Source organism: Phyllostomus hastatus, unplaced genomic scaffold, assembly GCF_019186645.2.
Source record: "Phyllostomus hastatus isolate PE091 unplaced genomic scaffold, TTU_PhHast_1.1 phas_contig_34, whole genome shotgun sequence".
NCBI lineage: Eukaryota > Metazoa > Chordata > Mammalia > Chiroptera > Phyllostomidae > Phyllostomus > Phyllostomus hastatus.
Genome location: NW_025333857.1, coordinates 59780527 through 59801295, shown reverse-complemented (window position 1 = coordinate 59801295; position 20769 = coordinate 59780527). Strand labels below are relative to the sequence as shown.

At 37.5% G+C, this 20769-nt stretch overlaps 1 protein-coding gene across 3 annotated transcripts in view; it reads right to left on the bottom strand.

The window, feature by feature from the left end:
- The window catches only part of KIAA1958 (KIAA1958 ortholog), a 104418-nt gene that overhangs the window by 24215 nt on the left and 59434 nt on the right, over nucleotides 1-20769 (bottom strand). Inside the window, exon 3 of one of the 3 annotated variants that reach the window (XM_045840244.1) lies at nucleotides 7981-8064. The exons of 1 other annotated variant lie outside the window; for it this stretch is intronic. In XM_045840244.1, coding sequence (XP_045696200.1) covers nucleotides 7981-8064 — 84 coding nt within the window. Of the gene's footprint in view, nucleotides 1-7014; nucleotides 8065-20769 lie in introns of all 3 variants that reach the window. One more of the 3 variants, XM_045840242.1, reaches the window with a different exon arrangement.

Below are 20769 nucleotides of genomic sequence, written 5' to 3'. Positions count from 1 at the left end.
GTATGCACATTACTGTTAGGATTACATATTGCTGATGTCTTTCTAATTCTACCAGCCACAAATAAATATATTATGCCAAACATTTGCAGAGACCTTTGAAATGAATGTAAAATGGTAAAAATGCTAATTCCAGTGTGATATAAAGAACATTAGAAGTCTAAGCAAAATTCAACACTGCATTCCAAAGGCAAAGTTTCATTGTACTTTAACAACCTAGAATTTCACCTTTTCCCTTCAACTATGATTTAGTAAATATAAATTGTAAAATAAAATTTTGTAGAATGTTTTTGTATTTATGCTTGAATTCCCTGTTAGAGGAGTAAGGAGGCTAATATGAGAATTTACAAATATTTTGTATTTCTACATCTTCCTGCTATGCGTAGGTCTCTTTCCTAGTTCCCATTTTCTTCCCCTTTCCTGTCTCTAAAATAAATTCACTTCAGAAACATTCTAATTATGTTGATAGAAATGTGATCATTTTGACTGAAGATCTGCCCAAACCTTTAAGACGGTTTTTAAAACTTTTCATAGACGAGAAACAGGGCACTGCAGACTGCATTCTAAACCAATGATATGGATGCTACACAGCTGGATATACAAATGAATACTGCAATTTTTAAGAAGTTACTTTTTAGTTTATAATCATTATAGATTATACTAATTACTGAATTCATATCACTGAAAACTGTAGTTTGCTTCCCCTCCATAAATAAGAATTAAATATAAATGGGGTAGGGTAAGAGATATTCATTAAAATAAAAAGGTAAACGATTACATTTGGAGATCATCCCATCAATTTTCCAAAGTTGTTGCTAAAATCAAGAGGTAACACTACACAACGAAAAGTGAAAATACACATGGCAAAAAAAAAGCATATTTGAAAACTGGCAGCTTGAATGTACTTCTAACAGAAACTTGATTAAGCTTAAAATTCTTCCTAATTTTGAAAATGACAATATCCCTTCTAGCTCAGTGAAAACATGCGGTTGTTTTTCTTCCCGAAACTCTAGTTACAGACTGGACGTTAGGATGCCTGGGTTCCCTTGGGTTCTACTCTTGGCTCTGATTCTTAACAAGTTGTGTGCACCTGGGCACTCCTCTAGTGTCTCTGGGGCCGTTTCCCTCTTCTGTAAGAGGAGGGCTGGATTAGTTCACATGTTTCTAATACTCTGGCCTAACTCATTTTCTGATTAGCTTAGCACACTGATCTAATCAGTACTCTGAGCCTAATGAAACTAGGTCATGGTTTACATAAAACCTCAATTTAAATGTATTAAAATGCTATCTTTTAAAAAATAATGTAATCTTCAATACCACACCAGGTCTTGGCAGAGCCTCAGCTTTGGCAGACCCAATTAGTGAACTTACAAATAGGATAGACGGCAAGATATTTTGATTACCTTTCTCTGTTCAGAAAAGTGAAATTGGAATTCTTGGCAGTTCACCAATATCATCCCTCTTTTCTGTTTTTATATCATTAGAAATACTCCGAACGCCGACAGGATGACACATGCAGTGTATTTCTTTACCCCAGTACGCTCTATGTATGGCAAGGATCTCTTAACAACCATCCTGGTTTCATTACTTTGCCTTAGAGAATGCTATGCAGTCATATCATCTCTGCCAGATCTTAGTGGGGAGAAGCCACGTTTGAATATTGTGCATTAAGAAAAAAAAACAACAACAAAAGACAAATGAGGACATTGTTGCCAATGGGGTTTCTTAATAAGTATTGCAACTATTTGCACCACATCATATGCTGAATATGCAGGTGTATCGTGCCTATTTAAAAATATGTTAAAATGATTGAGAACTTGTTAATTCTTCAGTATTTATAACAACTTTTTCACAATTGAACACTTTAAAATTATTTTACTGCAATAAATTATCACACATGCCCCATGATATTCCTCCTATGCCTGGAAATTTATTTACTTCATTATATGGTAGGGAGTTCTTATTTATAGATGCTAGGTATTACAGCTTTATTTTGGCCCGCTAAACAAAAACTAAAATACAACCTTGCTGTAGACAAAGAAAACCAGTCTGAAAAAGGCTGGTTAAAATCAGAAGTGTTGGTGTCTAATACATGAAATGGTAGAGAGAGCCAAATGACAAAACACAGTAACGGTTCAGGGTTAATCTCTAATTCTGAGAATTGTGAGGTTAGTATCCCCCCACAAATTTTGTTATAGAATCATAATTGATTAAAAAACAGAAACAAAATATGAACACTTTACTAAATAGTGTTCATTTGCTAGCACCAAACTCATAGGTAAGACCAAACCCCCTGGTAGCCTGTCCCCCAGTCCTCACTGTCTGGGGAAGGGCAATGTCGCTTCTGGGCTTCAGAGGTGCTCTCTCTGACCACAACCTCCCCATTCCTCGTCTCAATTATAAGGAACTTTCTTGAAACTGGGTTTCTGGTTTATTTGGGATAAAAACAAATAATCACTTCTAAAGCATTTACACACCCCTCTTCACGATAAAATGTTCTTTCAAGAGTGACACAAATTTTCACTCTCTCCCAGTGACCAGGGCAAACAAACTCTCCCGAGTGTCCCATCTCACAAAGCTACGGTGGTGGAGCCTAAGCAATGTCTACCACATAGTGCTAGTGATGGCACTGCTCGCGTTCAGAGCCGAATGAATATTGAGAATTTTATCACACCAGGAATTTCATTGATAACTTACTACCTTGGAGGGTCTACAGAAGCACAGCAAACCACTTTGTGAACAAGAAGCTACAGCCAAGAAGGACAGAAAAGGATCTAGTTTCAGATCCTGATGCTCTTAAGTATTAACAACAGTGTGGGCAACCCATCTGACTTCTCTGGACTTCCTCATCTCAGAGATGCGAAATGACCATGCCTACTCTCATGGGACTGTGGTGAGAATTAAGAGAAACAACTCATAGGGGCAGTTAGCACTATGGCACACTGTGTGAACTCAATGAATGACACTCCGCAGGGACAACCTGCACTTCCCTATGCATGTGTGCACCTGTGTGAACAAATGGATGGTGTAGAAAACGGCCCTGACTCATCAATCATCTTAAAACAGACTCTGTGGAAGATTCTCCACAAAATGCTCAAATCAATATTATGTATTCTATGGGAAATCAACATCTCCAACGGCTAAATAACATGAGTACAAAGTTTGGGAAGCTGCAAAAACAGTACTGGCATAGAGTTGTTTTTTTTTTTTTTGCTGGGCTCTCAAAAAATGAAACGAAACTTTTATTACAGTATCTTTTTTAAGTTCTTTGAGAGCAGGGACTATTTCTACATCTTTGTACCCTCACTGAGTCCAGATACTAGGTGCTCCAACTCTTGTTGCTTTGGCTGTACACGTCCTCTCAGTGAAGTCATTGGATTTCACTGAGCCACTGGAAGCTAAGTCGCGGGACACAGCCAAGTGAGCGCAAGAAAGATATCAGCTAACAATGACCTAACTAAAAAACCAAAGAGACCTGATCTATGATCTATGCTGGAAACTTTTCATGTTATTCCTTTGTAGATCAGGAAGTGATTTAACATAGGGAAGAGTGCATTAGCATAGGGAAAATTTGACATTGGGAAAAATAATGATCAAATAACAAACATTTAAAACAGCTGATGTATATTTATGAATCATATTCAAACCAGTCCTACTAACCAAGATAACAAATGGAATCTTAAGTATAAGGTCTGTTGGATTAACATCCTGAATATCGCTAATCTCTTCAAACATTATGTTTTTCTTTTAAAAAAACTGTTAGTCTATGGTTTTCAATAGCCAGTCACTTAAATGAATATAGATGATTGAATTATGTGGCTATGTCATCCGAACGAACAGATGGGTTTGACATTTTTGTTACAGACAGTGCAAAACTTCCAGAATCACGTGAGGGGCACTGGAAACTGTCTTACATGACATTGCACTGACCTTAAAGTGTAAATGTGGCAAATAAAGTTTTAGTGTTTCTATATGAACCATGGGATCGCCTGGAAAGGCAGCGCATGTATTATATTGCTAAACTGTCACACTGTTGCTGAAGCGCATATGTGATTTTGGTGTCTACCACTGTCACAGTATGCACATAATTTGTCTTAAGCTGCAATAACAAATAATAAAAATGGCATCTGCAGTGGCATGCCCTCAGTATTGTTTATATAAAATCACAAAATTTAGAGGTAGTTGCAGATAATTTTTCATAATTTAACGCAAACAGATACTAATTTGGCTATATGTCTACCAAGCTATTCTTCCAAAAACAGCTTTCCAAATCTGTTGCGATGTTCCTATTTGGTTTCAGTTACCAAAGCAAAAGTAAATAAAAAATAATTCACATTCTCCATTTGTGTTCTTCTAAATGAAAATGCAATAGGAATAAAAACAGATTTTAAGTTTAATACCTCAATAAACACAAATAGAAATTTGAAATTTCCTAGTTCTGTTTTCATTGCTTACTGACTGCTCCTCTTCCTTGTAACAAACTTACTTTGCTATCTAAATCATATCAAGAATTTTTAAAAAAAGTCAATGCAAAAATAAAACACACAATCCCATTTTAAGTGTTCTTTACAAAGAACACTTTATAAGGCTTCTGCCTTTTCTTAAACATGAGAGGTACCCTATGTAAAAATATCCTTATTTTTAAAAAGTTATTTTACAGTAGGCTGTCCTATGCACTTACAAGACCAGTTACCAAATAAGGAGAACAGGAATGTTTCATAAAGAACTGGGAGAAAGAGACCCACGGTTCAAAATGAATGCGAGGACCAGGGGACAGAGTGCACCTCCATGAGAGAGAACTCAGCACCCCTAGAGGTCTGGGAAGACACTGCCCCCACTTCTGGCTCAAATCACTGGAAACTGTGAGTTGGAACTAAGAAAGGTAAACAGAAGAACTCTGGAGTCAGATGACAGACAGTACCATTTCCTTAGCTATAATCTAACTGATTTGTCTTGATCTCAACATAGAACGAAGATAATTTACCTTCCTTTCAAAGTTATTGAAAGGATTAAAGATAATGCACATAGAAATACATAGGTATATATTGAACTGTCTGAAGAAATATATACCAAAATGTTAACAGAGGTTATTTTTGGCTAGCTAATGTGTGTACATTTTGTCTTGTTTATGCTTATCTGTACTTCCTAATTTTCATACAATTAGTAATTACTTCTTATATAACTAAAGCATATAAGTCACTTGGCACAGTGCTAGAACACATACTGGATCAAAAACGGTGCCTATCATCATTATTAATACACAAAAATAGGATATCTTTTGCCCTTTCTTCTTGTTTATGGATGCCTCTCTATGGAGGAGAAGTCATGAAATGAAGTTGATTCCACCACACAAAGGCTGCGACAGACTTCCCACTCCCAAGCCAACGCAAAGGTCACAGCTCAGAGGAAAGGGTCCTTCATGTGCTTATTATTTAGTGTTGGAAAGAGCTGCCTAGCTGCCTCGCCATGGGAAAGTTCAGCTAATGTGATGCTTTAGCAAAGCAAATCAAAATGAAATTTGTCCTGGTGGTACAATAAATTAATACATAATACAACACCTACCTTCCTAGCTAACTGAATTATGAGGTTTCCTTGAAGAACAAATACTCCCCAACAGAATGCCCAGATCCAGCAAAGCAATTAAGATTTGGATTTTTTTATGCATTAATGATTATACAGGATGGGAACCTAGCTCAGCTTTATTGTGGCCCTAATGTCTAAATTTATTTTATTTTTGAAGTATGTTAACTAATAATTCACCACAGGCTTCAAGACTTGCAAATAAAGACCCTGGAAAAACTACCACAAGGAGCTGTTTACCAAAATTATTATTATTGCAGGATGATGCAGATAAATGCATTTACATTTACTATAGAAGGAACTTTGCACATTTGCAAGAATGCTTTGAATTCAGCTAAGTCTGGTAACAAATGCTGCTACCTAAAATGAGTGTCAATTTTCCTTTGATCTCAACTACAGAGTCAAGTAATCCCCTAGAGAAAAGATACTGAAGTTTAATGCTTATAAATAAATAATTCAAGAGGGATTTGAGCTTTGAAGAGAATGAATTTTTTGTTGTCTTAACTAGTGCTTCTAGATGTTTAGTAAGATTTTCCCATTCTCTACCTTCTCTTTATGCTTGATATACAATCCAATGCTTGGGAACATTTTCAAAGCTTTGGTAGTTTTAAATTCTTTTAAATCTGATCATCAAATTTCATTTACACTGATTTCTTAGGGAACAAAAAAATTCTATCCAAGTTCAAGCACAATAGTAAAAATAAGTCATGTAACAGTCTGTTTTGCCATAAAAATGGATTTTGCATATTATTTTTAAATTGTGTTCCAAAATGAGTAGTACCTTATTCCCTCCCTCTATTCCCTCCCCCCAAAGAAAAAAATGTTAGCTAAGCCCCTAAATTTTCATACATTGCAAAAATTGAGGTGCAGGGGCTAAAATTCTAATTAAGTAAAAAAAAAGTATATAAATAATTGGAAGTCGAGCTTACAGCCAACACTTTCATATTTTGGATCTGATTGAATGTAATTTTGTGTAAGCAGTAAAGTTAGTGTTATCCCCTCCTGGTTAATAGAGAATTTTAAAAATTAAAAAAATAAAGCCATTTATTAAGTAGACTAGCAATGAGCATTGCGGTGGGAAGAAAAAGTGGGAGTTGAGGACACAGCGACTAGCATGACTCAGTTTCCTTTTGGACAGTTTTTTAAAAAACAGAATTCCTTTTCTAGTTTGTGTTGCCTGAGAATCACTACGGTTTTGAAAAAGTCTGTAACAGTAATTACACTGACTCATCCACAAGTACGTTTGTTGGAAGCCTATAAATACTATGTTAGTAATACTAAACTATCTCCGTTGGCTTATTTGTAAAAAGAAAAATATATTATAGATTTATATTTTTATAAAGTTAACACTGAGGGCAGAGGAAAGGGCACGAGAAGCAGTGTATAATCACAGTTTCTCTGGACACAGTAACCAAACTAGGGTCAGGCTCAAGCCACCTGGTCATGCAGTATCTGAGGAAGAGTCGTAGGAGGCAGAGACGATGAAATTGCCGCTGCTGGAGTGCCCCGCCACTGACTGGGCCGCCTGCTGGCTCAAATTGTTACAGATAAGCACCAGCTGGTTGCTCTGGGCCTCGGACAAGGTGCTGCAGCTCTGATACACGCTGAAGTTGGTTTTCCTGCCGGGGATGTTGCCCTTCTCACACATGGTCTTCACCATCTTGGCCAGCTTGTTCTTGCCCAGGGCCTGGCAGTTGTACCAATGCAGAGCCGCCAAGTTCACGACTGGCTTGATAGACAAATAGAAAGGGGCATCCTCGTAGCGCATGGCAGGAGGCCGCCGCTGGGCATACTCCTTATAGTCCTGCACAGGGCACGTCTGTGGGGCATGCTGGGTGGCATACACACGGGAATCTGTCCCCCCTCTCTTGGTTTTGGCATTCAGGTCACCGGTGTCTTGACCCATCCACTCTAAGTACTCCAACCCTGTCTCTGTTACCCGGAGACGGATATCACCCCACTTCAAGGTAGATCCATGGAAGCCTGTGCAGTGCCCAAAAGCTTTTGTGTTGTTGAGCCAGACGAGGTTGAGCAGACCCTCAGGGTTATAGCGGCTTAGCAAGCCCCTTTTCCGCAGAATGAGCTCATCAGCAAAGGTGAGCTTCATGGACTTGTGGGGTTTATTTCCTTTTCCTTTGCAGCGGAGTTCAATCTGCTTCTGTTTCAGGGCCTCTTGAGAACGCTTGAATTCCTTATCCCTGGTGATACTGTAGCCATACCTGTGTTCTTTTAGGTACCGTTCCAGCCCACACTGGTAATTGGCCAAGCTATTGGGTTCATATTCGGACCCATCCTTCTGCCTGGCATCCACAAAGAAAGAGGCAAGGTAGGCATCCAGCTCTTTACAAGGGATGACATAAATCTCTCTTGTTTCGGAAGGATACTTGGAGATGAGGAACTCCCGGAAATTGCGGAGCGCGGTCTGCGTGCTCCGGATGGTTTTCTCATTCTGCTCCCTGCTGAGCTCAGCTGCTCTTTCATCCTGGTCTGCAACAAATTGGGGAGGGGAGGGATAGAGAGGGTGTTGATGAGTTCAGACAATGCACTTTCTACTCTGAAATAAAGTTTCCTCTTATAATGAAAAGGGAAAGAAGGAATCAGTTTTACAGAGATCACTGATACATGTCATTTACATACCTGTTGCATTGTGATAGGCAACTATTATATTCACAAATGATGTACTAGGCAAGAGTATGGCCCACTGCAGTCAGAACGAGCATCTCATGCCGTTGGCACGTAGTTTAGTGCATGGAGGTTTGTGGAAAGAGATTAAAGGTCGCCTTCATTTTAGGAAAAGTGTGAGGCAGAAATGTGCTAGGTATCCCACGGCAGTGTGCAAGGACCCCATTACAATGGACACATTTGTTTTGAATCACTTCATGTGTGAAACCAGAGGTTGTACTGGATCCATTTTATCAAATTAAACTAAAATATATGAATTTATTTAGCACATCATTAGAGAGTTCTACTTAAAAATTACTAAACAGATCATTTACAGCAGTTAATTCACTAATTCTACAGTGATTTGGGTAAAGGATAAACAGAGTTTACAAATACTCTGCATATAATTGCAGGGCAGTTTGTAGTAAGTGATAAAAATAGTTTGTATTTTGCAAACTAATGAGGATAAAACTTCACAGCTACAAAGACAGGACAACGGGATTTAAATCAAGCTATCACAATCAAGATGTAAGAAAGGACCGGGGTCTGTCTCCCGGATAAACTGTTTATTACTTATACTCTGCATTATGGGTCATCCCTGACCAGGTGACACTGCTGTGGAGCAGAGGCTCCCATGCTCTAGAGTGCTTCAGAGTCATGCGGGACGCTCAGTCAAAATCAGGGTCCTGGGTGGCAGGCCAAGGAAACGGCATCTTGGCTGGCACCTCCAAGGCCAGGCTGAGGTTCAAAAGAACACACTGAAACAAAGTTCTAGTGGCTTACGTCTAATGAAGAAAACCCTACTGCACTTTACTCAGTTTTTTAAACAATGATTTAGTTTAATGATCATTTAAATGGCTTCCTTTCAGTAATATACAATTTAAATTTGGAATTTTACATTAACAATGAAAACGTTTTGTCAAAATCACCACTATTATATCGGACATGGTAAGGTATGGAACTCAAAAGAGAAATCCTAAAAATGAAGTTACACAATGAAAACTAGGCTATCACAACATAAACATGTAATTTCTGATTCTACAGTATAACATAAAATATTCTGTTTATTGTAACTATCCACTTAGGAAAACTTTAATTTATAAAGATGCTCAGTAGAAGTAAGTCTTTGCAATAACAGCACACAGTAGTAAAAAAAAATTTTCTAATAAACTGAATTTTATTTACAAAACACACTACTTTTTATATTAATGTACACATTTAAAAATGATGTTATTTTAAAATGACAGTCCTAAGATATAATTGCCAAAATCCTCATAACTTTATAAAATGAAATAAATTAAAATTCACTAAACTAGCAAATTATTTTATAAGCACATTTTTTAGTTCATAATTCCAAAATTCCAATTTACAAAAGTACATTTTATGCTTCATTAGATTTAACTTTCAGGCACGCTATTTTCTTCCACTTGAAATAGTTTATATTACAATAAAGATGCGTGTAAAACTGTGTCTCGCTCCATCAAAAAGATGATGCCAGAGGCTACAAGCAACCTTTACCAAGCTGGCTCCCTTTACTGTTTACATGTAAAGCCAAGGGGAGCGGCACATCTGTTGATCTTGGCTACTTGTTCAAATACCTATCACAGCAGTCTTCAAACTTCAAACAAAGACTTTCTAAGAAATAAACATTCACAGACAACTTGAGGGAAAAAACCCCCAGTTCCTCAACTTTCCCGTGGAACCTTTTCTAAAACTTATTTGTCTGAAGTGAAGACCGATTTTGCACATGTTAGCATCTGAAATCCACCTTGGTACATACTGGAGGGTTGAAAAGACTTTAAGAAGCCATCAAAATTTCTAAATTGGTTACTATATCCATCATGGTTCTTATCCTCTGTCTTATACGTGTTCTAATTTAGGTGAAATTTGCCATGAGAAACAAGGTACTTGGGCCTGAATGGCAGTGTTCTGAAATCAGGACTTTCAAAGGGTTATAGGTTTGGGAGGTTTTGATTCTTTTAACTAAAACTGGAATATTTTCCAGGACTACCAAAATGTTAAAATTTTATTCAATTCTTTCAGAGACAGCCTGCTTCTGTTTATAAGATGCTTAACCCCCATTATTTTCAATGTCTCTGGTTATATTTTGCTTGCTTGTTTTGTTGATTAGGTCCCACTTAATGGGGGGAAAGGAGGGAAGGGTTTGCAGGAACAACTGTAAAGGACACATGGACAAAACCAAGGCGGGGTGCAATCAAGGGAGGGGGCATGAGGGAGGAAAATGCAGACAACTGTACTTGAACAATAATAAAATAATTAAAAAAAAAGATGCTTAACAACTATTAACAAATCATGAAATGATGATTCTAGTTATGGTCAATTCCTCATCTGTACATAATATTCAATATTTTCTACCTCCTTTTTACAAAAATACACATATTGAAACTAACATCAAAATATCTTAGGGTGTCAATTTAAAAATCAGTTTTTCAAAGTTCTTTGAAAGAACATGTGAGTAAAAGAGTTTAAGTCTGTAATTAAACATTAGTCAGTATACTATAGAGGGTATGAGTGACCTCAGTTCTTTGAACGAATGGTCACATATTTCTTGCTATACATCCATAAGAGCCATAATATTTATTACTTAAATTTACTCTAAGCTTTTCAAAAGAGAAAGCCATCCCATAAAACCTAGTATAGGTATCCCGTCCCCCTTTTCAAAAGCTGCATTATGCCACTTCACTTCTGGAAAAGACCTACATTAATATTATCTGTTTCTGCTAATGGGAAGAAATCCAAAGAGGATTTTCGCTGTTGTAAAAATAGCATTCAGTGTTGCCTGTGCAGTGAGCTCCTACAGAAGCAGAGCCAACTTGGAACAGCTTGAGTAGTCCGGCCAAGCTCCTTTCCTGGGAACCACACTCAGCATCTCAGCATCAAGCTGCCACAGCTTTGAACTGTGTCTGTGAGCACCTGTGCTATAACTTGATTTATTTTGCACATCCTTTAGCTGGATGCTAAGGTATCAGAAAAGCCAAGAGAGCTTGTACAGGTGGAATGATGAGCGTAAAACTATACATAAATTAAGCGTTTCAATCATGAAATAAGGACATAATACGTCAATGATAATTACTTCTTCGCTGTATGACACTTCGGCTTACGGAAGGTTTCATAGGAATGCTCTACTTTCTGACAGCAGGGGAAACATGTACAGTGAAATGGGTCTGCAACAAATGGAGCCCCCCCCCCCAAAAAAATAGAAAGGTCAGGTGACTGATTTCCAAGAGATCTGCGACCTGACCCGAGAGGGAGCTGCAGAAGGAGTCTCGGCACCTGGCTGACAACGCTCACCCAGACCCTAAGTGAGGTTTCCACAGACTGCTTTTCTCTACTATTTACACAGTCTTCACGGCCCATTAATCCAATTATTACCTCCCTTGTTAGGGGCTAGAATGGAAAAACACAAAATTAGGGCACTATCTTGTGTTCTCACTTATTTTGAGATTTTCTGTTAGATTTAAATTCAGATCTATTTGCTTCTATTGCTAGAGCACTCAATTTAACAAAAAGACAACTCAGCTATGACATTCCTTTTAGAATTTTACTGAAGTAATACATTTCTTGATGTTTAACTTCTTTATTATTTATTTGCATTTAAGAAGAGTATTTTGTCCTTTCACGTGACAGAGAAAACCAATGATGTTCAAATTCTTATAAATCAGTAAATGGTAAACCCATGAGCTTATTAAATAAAAATGTTTTTTTTTAAATTTGGAAAGTAAAAGTATAAAGAAAACTGGTGAGTAGATTTATATTTACAAGGCTACGGTTGGAATTAATATTTAATCCACGTTTGTGAGTACCCACTGTGCCCCCTAGCATTTCAAGAAGACCTACGGAGTGTAGTCAAAGGCAAGTCCCTGACGGTTATATAGATTCTATCATAGCTAGAAGAGATGACTATTATACACAAAACTAATTAAAAAGACCAAACACAGCTGTGTAATTAGGAATTGAGTCTGTGGCTCTAGATCCTATAGGAATTCAGAAAGAAGAAGAGAGAAGTCGAACAGAGCTGAGTGGTGCTGGAGCTCTGTTCCCTGAGGAATGGAGACCTGGGTTAGGTATTAAAGGATGGGTACCACTTGGTTAATCAGAATAGGAAGGCAGGGCATTCCAGGAAGAAACTGCATGAGCAAAGGGAAAGAGATGGAGAGGAACTGGCTTATGGTCAGGACTATAAAACACTGGTCCTGGTTTGGAGGTGTGAGAAGGATTGGCGTGGGAAATAGAGCTAGACCAGTAGGATGACCACATATACAGGGTTGTATATAATAATTATAAAAATATACACCAACGAGAAGAGACTAAATATTCTAAATGCAAAGAAACTCCAAATGCCAGACATTTGAAGAAGTTGCTTTTGAAAAAACAAATACCCCAATTTTCCACATCTGTGTTATTTTCTTCCATATCACCATCTGACATGCTACACATTTACTTCATAACTTGCTTAGCATCTGTCTCTCCCCAGTGGGCCGTGAGCACTGTGCAGGCCGGAACCTCACTGCTTTATTCCCAGGGCCTGGAAAAGCACTGTAGAATATAGCATTCATTACAAGTGTGTAGGCTGAATTAACACAAAAGCTGAAAAGGAGTTACTGAGATAACTCTGTGAGGGAGATCACACAATTCACTTCAGCCCATTTAGAAAAGACGGCATTTAGAAAAGATGAAAACGAAAGTCAGTGGCATAAAATTAAACTTTGGGACTCGCAATCAGAATCTGTCACCTCATCCTTTGTTAAGGCTCTTTGGAGAGTCAGCTGTGGTAGGAAATAACTTATGAGGCCACTAGAAGCTTTTCCCAGGGCTAATTCCGTAGGAAATAAGGACACACCAGCCATCACACAAATTGCTACAAGACAGTATCTTTATCTTACTCTTACGATAAGGAAAAATGGCAATACTTTTAACAAAAGTCTAGAATTAATATATCCACAAAATCGAGGGCTAGCTCCCTCCCCCCAATCCTAATCTCCACGTTAGAAAGATATTATAGTGACATTATGGCATTGCCTATTAGGGACTTACTTCATCCATACATGTATTCATTTGAAAGACGCTTTCTTATAACCCTTTCTAGGTTCAAAGTAAATAATCTTGGTATTTTTACAAAAATACTCCCTAGCTGGTCATCTTAGGAAAGGGGCCAACTTCAATTTATTTGTCAGGGGTTAAACATTCATATTTGCCAACATTCATTGTTTCATTTTTGAAAATAGCAATAGTTCCTAACCCCTGCAACGGACTCAGTGTCTTTTTTCTCATTTGAGCACCCAAGTCCTTGCGTACTTGATGCATTCTCCTAGAACTTTAAAATAGGTTATTTTCTAGGATTGTTAACATTACTAATTGAAGCCAGACTTGTATGCTTTTATTGCTGTCTGACCAGTAAATTATTTTCAGGCTTAATTAATCTTTTCCAATAGTGGGCATAAAACACTTATCTTACATAAACATTCAGGAGCATGAAAATTTAGAATAGTACCAGTTAGTCCAGTATGATCCTTGATAGTGCTTTTCACTGAAGCAGAAATCGCTTAAACATTGTCATCTGCTTAGTTCTCCTTGCTGTATGTTATGTGACTCTACAATACCTAGAAAAATTTCTCCTTAATAAAACTTTTGAAATAAAATACAGCACAAAATTACCAGTATTATGAACCAAAGCACAGGCAAAAAGCCACATCTCTTCCTCACGCAATATTTACTGTTCATCTATGAATCGCATCAGGTCAAGGAGCTGTGTGTGCTGGACGGTGGGGTAAGATACTACGCGTGTGAAGAGACGAGGCACTGACCTTGCAGATCCTCACAACAAGGAATTAACTTATGGCCAACAGGGTGCAGGAGTCTGTGTGTTTAACAAGTTCTCAGATGATTCTAATATAGGTGAGGTCCAGTAGGCCATGATTTAAGAAACAGTGTCTTATCTCTCCTTTCCTCTGGAAAACCCAGAAAACGAGTCCTTCAAATAAGCCTCAGCCCAAGCTCAGCCTCAGTTACAGCATTTGCCATCCTAAAGGAACAGCAGATTTTATGATCTGAAAAATTCTTTCTCCTAGCAGAACAGTTGCTTCATACATAGATAAATAATAAGTGTTTAAGTGAGTTCTGCTTCAGTGAAAAGTACTATAAAAATCCATACTGGACTAACTGGTATTGTTTGACAAAATAATGAATGAGTTAAAGAATTATTTCCCTCTGAGACCTCTTGGATTCACACCTTTTCTTTTGTAACTTTCCTGGAATTGCTAAATTCAACACTGTTTCCCTAATTGCCAAAAACAATTTTTCAAATCTCATCTTACTTGGTCCCTTTCAAGGCCTTTGACGTAAGTAGTGTAGCAAATGGTTAATGGCTCCATCTTTGTCAGTAAGAATGCAGTTAAATCCCAGCCTTCAAATCACTTAACCAGCTATGTGAATTTATGTGGGTTTTTTTTTAAACTTAAGCCTCAGTTTCTTCAATTGTAAAATAGGTATGTGAAATAATAATTGTACTTATACGAGATGTATGAGTATTCAATAAAATAGAAAAACAATACACTTATCTCAGCCTTAGAGCACACAAATCACCTAGTTCTACTCTTTAAACATATCACTGCTTAGAAATGTGTTCGAATTCACAAACGTCGAAGTGTACTTCAACTGAGTTCCTCCTCTACTGATGCTTTAATTTGTAGCAACTAATTGCTATTCTTCCAAGCTAGCTCTATAAAGGTCACCAATGTTAGGCATATCCTGTCACAGACGTGTAAACAACTGGAGTTAATAGCTGAATCTAAAACAGCTGTTAGGGGCCCTTCCATTCCACTGACCTCGCATCCTGTGATTGGACAAGCTTATTGTGTCACTGTAAGAGACATCACGTGACTGTACGAATTCAGTACAGTACTAATGGGGAAAATCATGCAATCCTCTTCTAAGAATGCTGCTTTTTTTTAGTTAAATTAAGGAAATGAGGGTTTCTCCTCAATTGTTCCCTCCCACCCCCTCAAAAAAAAGAGCTGTAGCATCCCAGGTGGGGCTTAACAAGCCTTACTGTCAGTTCCGCCAGCCAGGGACAGCTCTGAGCTAGCCCACGTTTGTTTAGGAGAGCAGTCACACAGGCTTCACATATAAAGGAGATGCAACATTCAATGACAACTAAGAAGACACAGAAAGGCAAAAAAGGAGACCAGATGACAGGAATGAATAAAAATGAGACGAAGCTTTTCAAATCTCAAACTTAATTTCAAGTCAGAAAAGAAATTAAGCATTCCAAAGGCGAAAGAACAGAACACGAGAGTAAATACTGTACTCCATTAATCACAATAAGCAGCACTTTTGTCTTGGCCAAACTATATTTTAAATCAACTTTAGAATGTGGCTGCATTTTCAGGCTTAGTGGCATGAAACCCACATGCCTGTAATTAATGCAATAAATCATGCTGTGGAATTTTCCACAAAATCTGACAGCTCTCATTGATATACTGCTTATTAGAGACTACAGAAATTTCTTCCCCACTTTTTTATTATACAGCCAGAGACAGTGAATCAAGAGTACCTTCTGATATCTGTGATATGTCTAAAATGTCTTCTGCTGGTGCAACACATAGAATGCACAGTGAGGGGCTGCCACCAGACTCTGAAATACAAAACATCACATACGATTTCCAAAAAGGACCCTGTTTTTACATTCTTGCTTTTCTGCTTAAAACAGCTGTTTAAGATACATGGATCCATTATAGATGTGATATTTACATTCTCCAGTTTCAGTCATGGAGCCACAGCTTTCCACACACGGTTCTCTTTTCCAGTTAACTCTACAATGACGCCATTACTGCAGGGTCCAGCAGAAAGCCTAGGCGCTTGAGTGTGGTTGGCAGGATAATAATATGGGTGTAATAATTTATGGTTTTAATTTGAACATTTCACCTAAAATGTCATATGGTGTGCTTGAGTGTGATATTGTTATGTTACAGAGTTACATGCTTATGATTTTGTAATAAAAAGCGGGCGTTATTTGTGCCGGATTCTGTATCCAGCACAGAGGACTGTTTAACAGGCATTATTTCATCATCCTATAAAGGTTCTTTCATTGTTTTCAACATCTAACTCTTAAGCAAAATTTTATTGAATAGTAAATCATTTTCCAAAGTAAAAACTAGTCCTTTCACAGTTCAGGAATTCAGCAATGTCTACATTTTACCTCAGTGAGTTAACACATCCTTAAAAATGCTTTGCATAAATTTCTTCTAATTTAGAAATGACTGAAGTTCTAAAAAAACAGATGGCTGTAGGGTAAATATTCACAAGAGGAAAAGATTATTTCATGTAGATTTCCTCTAATAAAAATAATTGTTTTATCATAAAATATATATTAAATATAAAGTTTTCCCCAAATAAAGGTATAAAAAAGAAAGCAAAACTGCCTAAAAATCCATCACCCATAGATAGCCATTTTGGTGGATAGCTGGCTTTAAATTTTAGTTCAAAATATTACTCTTTAATCACCAAGAATCTAGTCTATTTCATCTTAACTATACACTTCAGTTCTCTTTTGTGATTTATTTTATCTTTCTTTGCAAATCTGCTTTGTCTGGTGTTCAAGGGCAACATTACTATTAACACAGTGGTGCCTGGGTAAGATGATCTTTTGATCATCTAAAATTACAGATTTTAAGACTTGAATAAGAATTTGCTATTGGATGCATTATCTACTGGTGGCCCAGAAACTCCTCTCTTAGCTCTGAGAACTCCCTGTGTCCACTTCTGCCCCCATCAAACTGTTCTTCACACAGCAAGTAGCCTGAGTGAGTTTTCCCAAAAGAAAACAGGAAATGAAAGTTATCTTTTCTTTCTACAAAGTTTCCTATTTGCATAGTTGCTTCAACATTCGACAGAAATATATTCGGTACTTCCACATGACAGGCATTGTTTTAGGCACATTCGTCAATGTCTCCTCCTTGGGGAGAAAACTAGACAATAAAAGCAGACAGAAAAGGAAGAGTAAAACTGTAAGTTTTGGTGATAAGGATTTTTGAGAAATAAAGAAAACTGGAAGTCCAGGTCCAGAAGAGGACTTTTAAAAGTGCTAGGAGGGAGAACACTGAAGCACGTTAAGAGCGTTACCGTGGCAAGTGAGCCTAGTGGTTAAGGGCACGGACTTGGGGATCACACTGCCTAGGCCAGAACCCCAGCTCTCCCCGCACTCTTCCTGTGTGATCTGACAGGTTCAACCATTTTACCTTCAGTTTCTTAATCTGTAAAATGGAGTTAATTGTAGTCCTAACTTCACAATTGTGGGAACTGAGTTCCATAAGTAATTAAGTAAGATAATAAGCACTCCACAAGCACTGACTATTTTTACTGCTATTTCGCATACAGTAATCAAAGAAAGCTAACAGCACATGACCCTGCCTACGGAAGAGGAGTTTGGAAGCAAAATAATCGTCGCCACTTGTCAATAGTTCATCGGCATGTCAGTCAAAACTGAGAATCTGAGAAGTACTTTTTTTAAAAGATTTTATTTATTTATTTTTAGAGAGGGAAGGGAAGGAGAAAGAGAAAGACAAACATCAATGTGATGCTGCTGGGGGCCGTGGCCTGCAACCCAGGCATGTGCCCCAACTGGGAATCGAACCCGCGATGCCTTGGCTCGCAGCCCGCGCTCAACCCACCGAGCCACTCCAGCCAGGGCTGAGTAGTTTTCATGAGTTTGCAAAAACTCTATGGCTTCAATGACTGAGCAGAAACTCAAACACAATATACGAGGTAGCATCTGGTGAGTTTAAGAGATGAAGTGCTATACTGCAGTAGAAAGTTACAGTCAATAACAAACTTCTGATAAGAAACCATTTCTTCCTTTAAATTTACATTCGATGTACACAAGTGCATATCTTAATTGGTGAGGATGATCAACATGTGAAGCATCTTTTACTGAAACTGTATAAAATAGTCAAAAACACAAAGGAATTATTAACTTGAAACAAGATGTTTGGCACATAAAGCAAAGGAAAACAGATAACACAAAAATGGAAATGCACGAAACTCTAATAAGTTACCTCCCTCTTTTCTGAGTTAGGCTATTAATATTGATTAAACTCCATCCAAGAAGTAGTAACCTAATGAATAGGAGGATATCAACTTTAGTGGATAATAACAAACCATACTCTTGAAAAGTTAAAATAAAATAAAAATTTTATTCCTGATAAAATAATTTCCTGATAAAATAAAAATTATTTTTCTATATATATTAGCTTTCTATTATTCATTTATAAGTACAGGCAAAATAGAAAAATAAAGCTTTCTCCTTAATAAGACGGCTGCTTTCCATCACATAGAATAATAATTTAGCGGCAGTTAATTATAACCATATAAAGATAAGGAAGAAAACACCAGCTTCCTGTCCTGTATTCTTAAATGTGAACAATTAGACTAGGCATCAGGAGAAAACTGGCAACTTTAAAGAGAAGGATAAGAAAAAAGGACAGGAAAAGCAAAGGAAAAGATAATTCAAGGATGTAAGAGAACTTTTTAGAAAACTTCTAATTAAAATTTTCAGAGATTTGAGAGATTATGAATACATACAGTCCTTCTAAAGGAACAAATACTAAAGGAAAATTCTAAAAAATACTATTAGAGGAAAGGCATTTTCTCCAATTTAAAGACTCAAAATTCTCTTTCCACATATCCATTCTTGGGAAATTATTTGATGGGCTCCAGCAAAAATGAGGAAAAATAGAGGAATATATAAAATCCAGGGAACAACGGATATAGTCCAGAGGAAGCCTCAGAGTTGGGGGATGGATTACCTCAGGCTTACATGAAATCAGTTAGTCCAACTTAAAGCAGAAAGACTTAAGGCCCAAAATGGTAGTGGGGGTAGGGAGGCACATATATATCAAGGCATACTGCTATTCTGTCAAGAAATGCTACCAAAAATTTTAGGGAAACACACACACACAAACCACTGAAAACTAAACAGTACCGTGTTCCATTGATTGTAAGGTATATTTCTTCACATTTTAACAGCTCTGAAGTTTGTCTCAAAATTCCTGGGCGGTTTTCTTTCTTTGTGAAACATAAAATAATGGTACATCTTACCATCAGTGGCATTTCGGATGCAATGAAATACAGTGGTAATAATGACGATGCTGGCTGGGATAGACATACTCTTTGAGGACTTACTCTCTGTACCAGAAATTGCTCTAGCACATGGACCATGCCATTTACCCCGCCACTGTTAGGAACATTCTGTTTTCAGTGTCCCAGAGGTCATGAAATTCATCAGGATGGCAAGAAAAGCTATGAACAATATTTACATTGTCAAAAATAATATAAATGGTGTTTTTTATTTTGAACATTCGGAGTCAATCTAAGGATAAAGCAGAAAAGGCAGTTATGGCCACAAAAGAGAATGAAAATATTGACAACCTTGTGAAGAAGAGGGTGAGAAGGGAGGGGAGACCAGTGGAAGGAAGGATAGGAGCACCAGTATCTAAACCCTGAGGTAAAAAAAGCATATTTATTTCCCATTCCATTACTTTCAATTTTTCTATTTGTTACTTGGGTATTTTAATAGCATAACAATCAAATATTAGAAGGGTAAAAAAATGAGTTGAATCTTCATCATTCACAAGGACTCTGTAGCTATTTCTGAAATTGATAAATCCAGAAAACAAATCAAGAAACAAAAGTATAAACAATTTGGTTAGAACTGTGGAAGAACTGAACAGAAAGGCTCAAAAGAAGTTTCCTTGGAAGAGTTGGGATTATGTGGTGATGAGATTGGGATGGGACAGTTATTGTTAAACAATTACTATTTTATTGCCACATACACATATTACGTTGGTAAAATAAAAAAATGAAAAAGGCAATAAATATCATTGTTTTTGTCTAAGAAAGCAATTCTGTAGTTGTAAGGCAGTACTGAAGAATCAGCCTGATGTGTGTATCATAACTGAAGTCAATAAACCAACTGAGCGCATCGATCATTAAATCAGATTTACTTGATTGTAAATCTGATCACTGTTCTCACCTAAAATAAAGCTTAAAATAATCTTGTAGTCACAGAAGCATAATTTATCATTTTTGCCTAATGTTACATAAATACTTCTTCTGGGTCTAGTTTCCCTCTCGGGACTACAAGTCCTGAGTTACATAAGTGAGACCAAGACCGAAAGAGAAGTTGTCGCTGGGCCTGAAACACAGTGGGTCACCTGCACTCTGCCTGTGCCTGCGGGGACCCGAACGGCCGGACAGCTCGCCAGTGAGGAGAGAAGACACACAGGGATGACGAGACACTGAAGCTGAGGCTTCGGCGCTTTGACACCGACTCATCCGCCCTGACTGCACATTATTTCATCTTTACAGATCACAAGGAATGAATACCCAGGCTAGAAAATCAACGCCAATACCTCTTCAGTTCTGACCCGTTTCCTGGCTTCCTAGTAGTCTTAGTCAAATCCAAATTTATTGAAAGAAAATTACCTTCTGAGGTTTGTAGCTAATAGTTAGCCT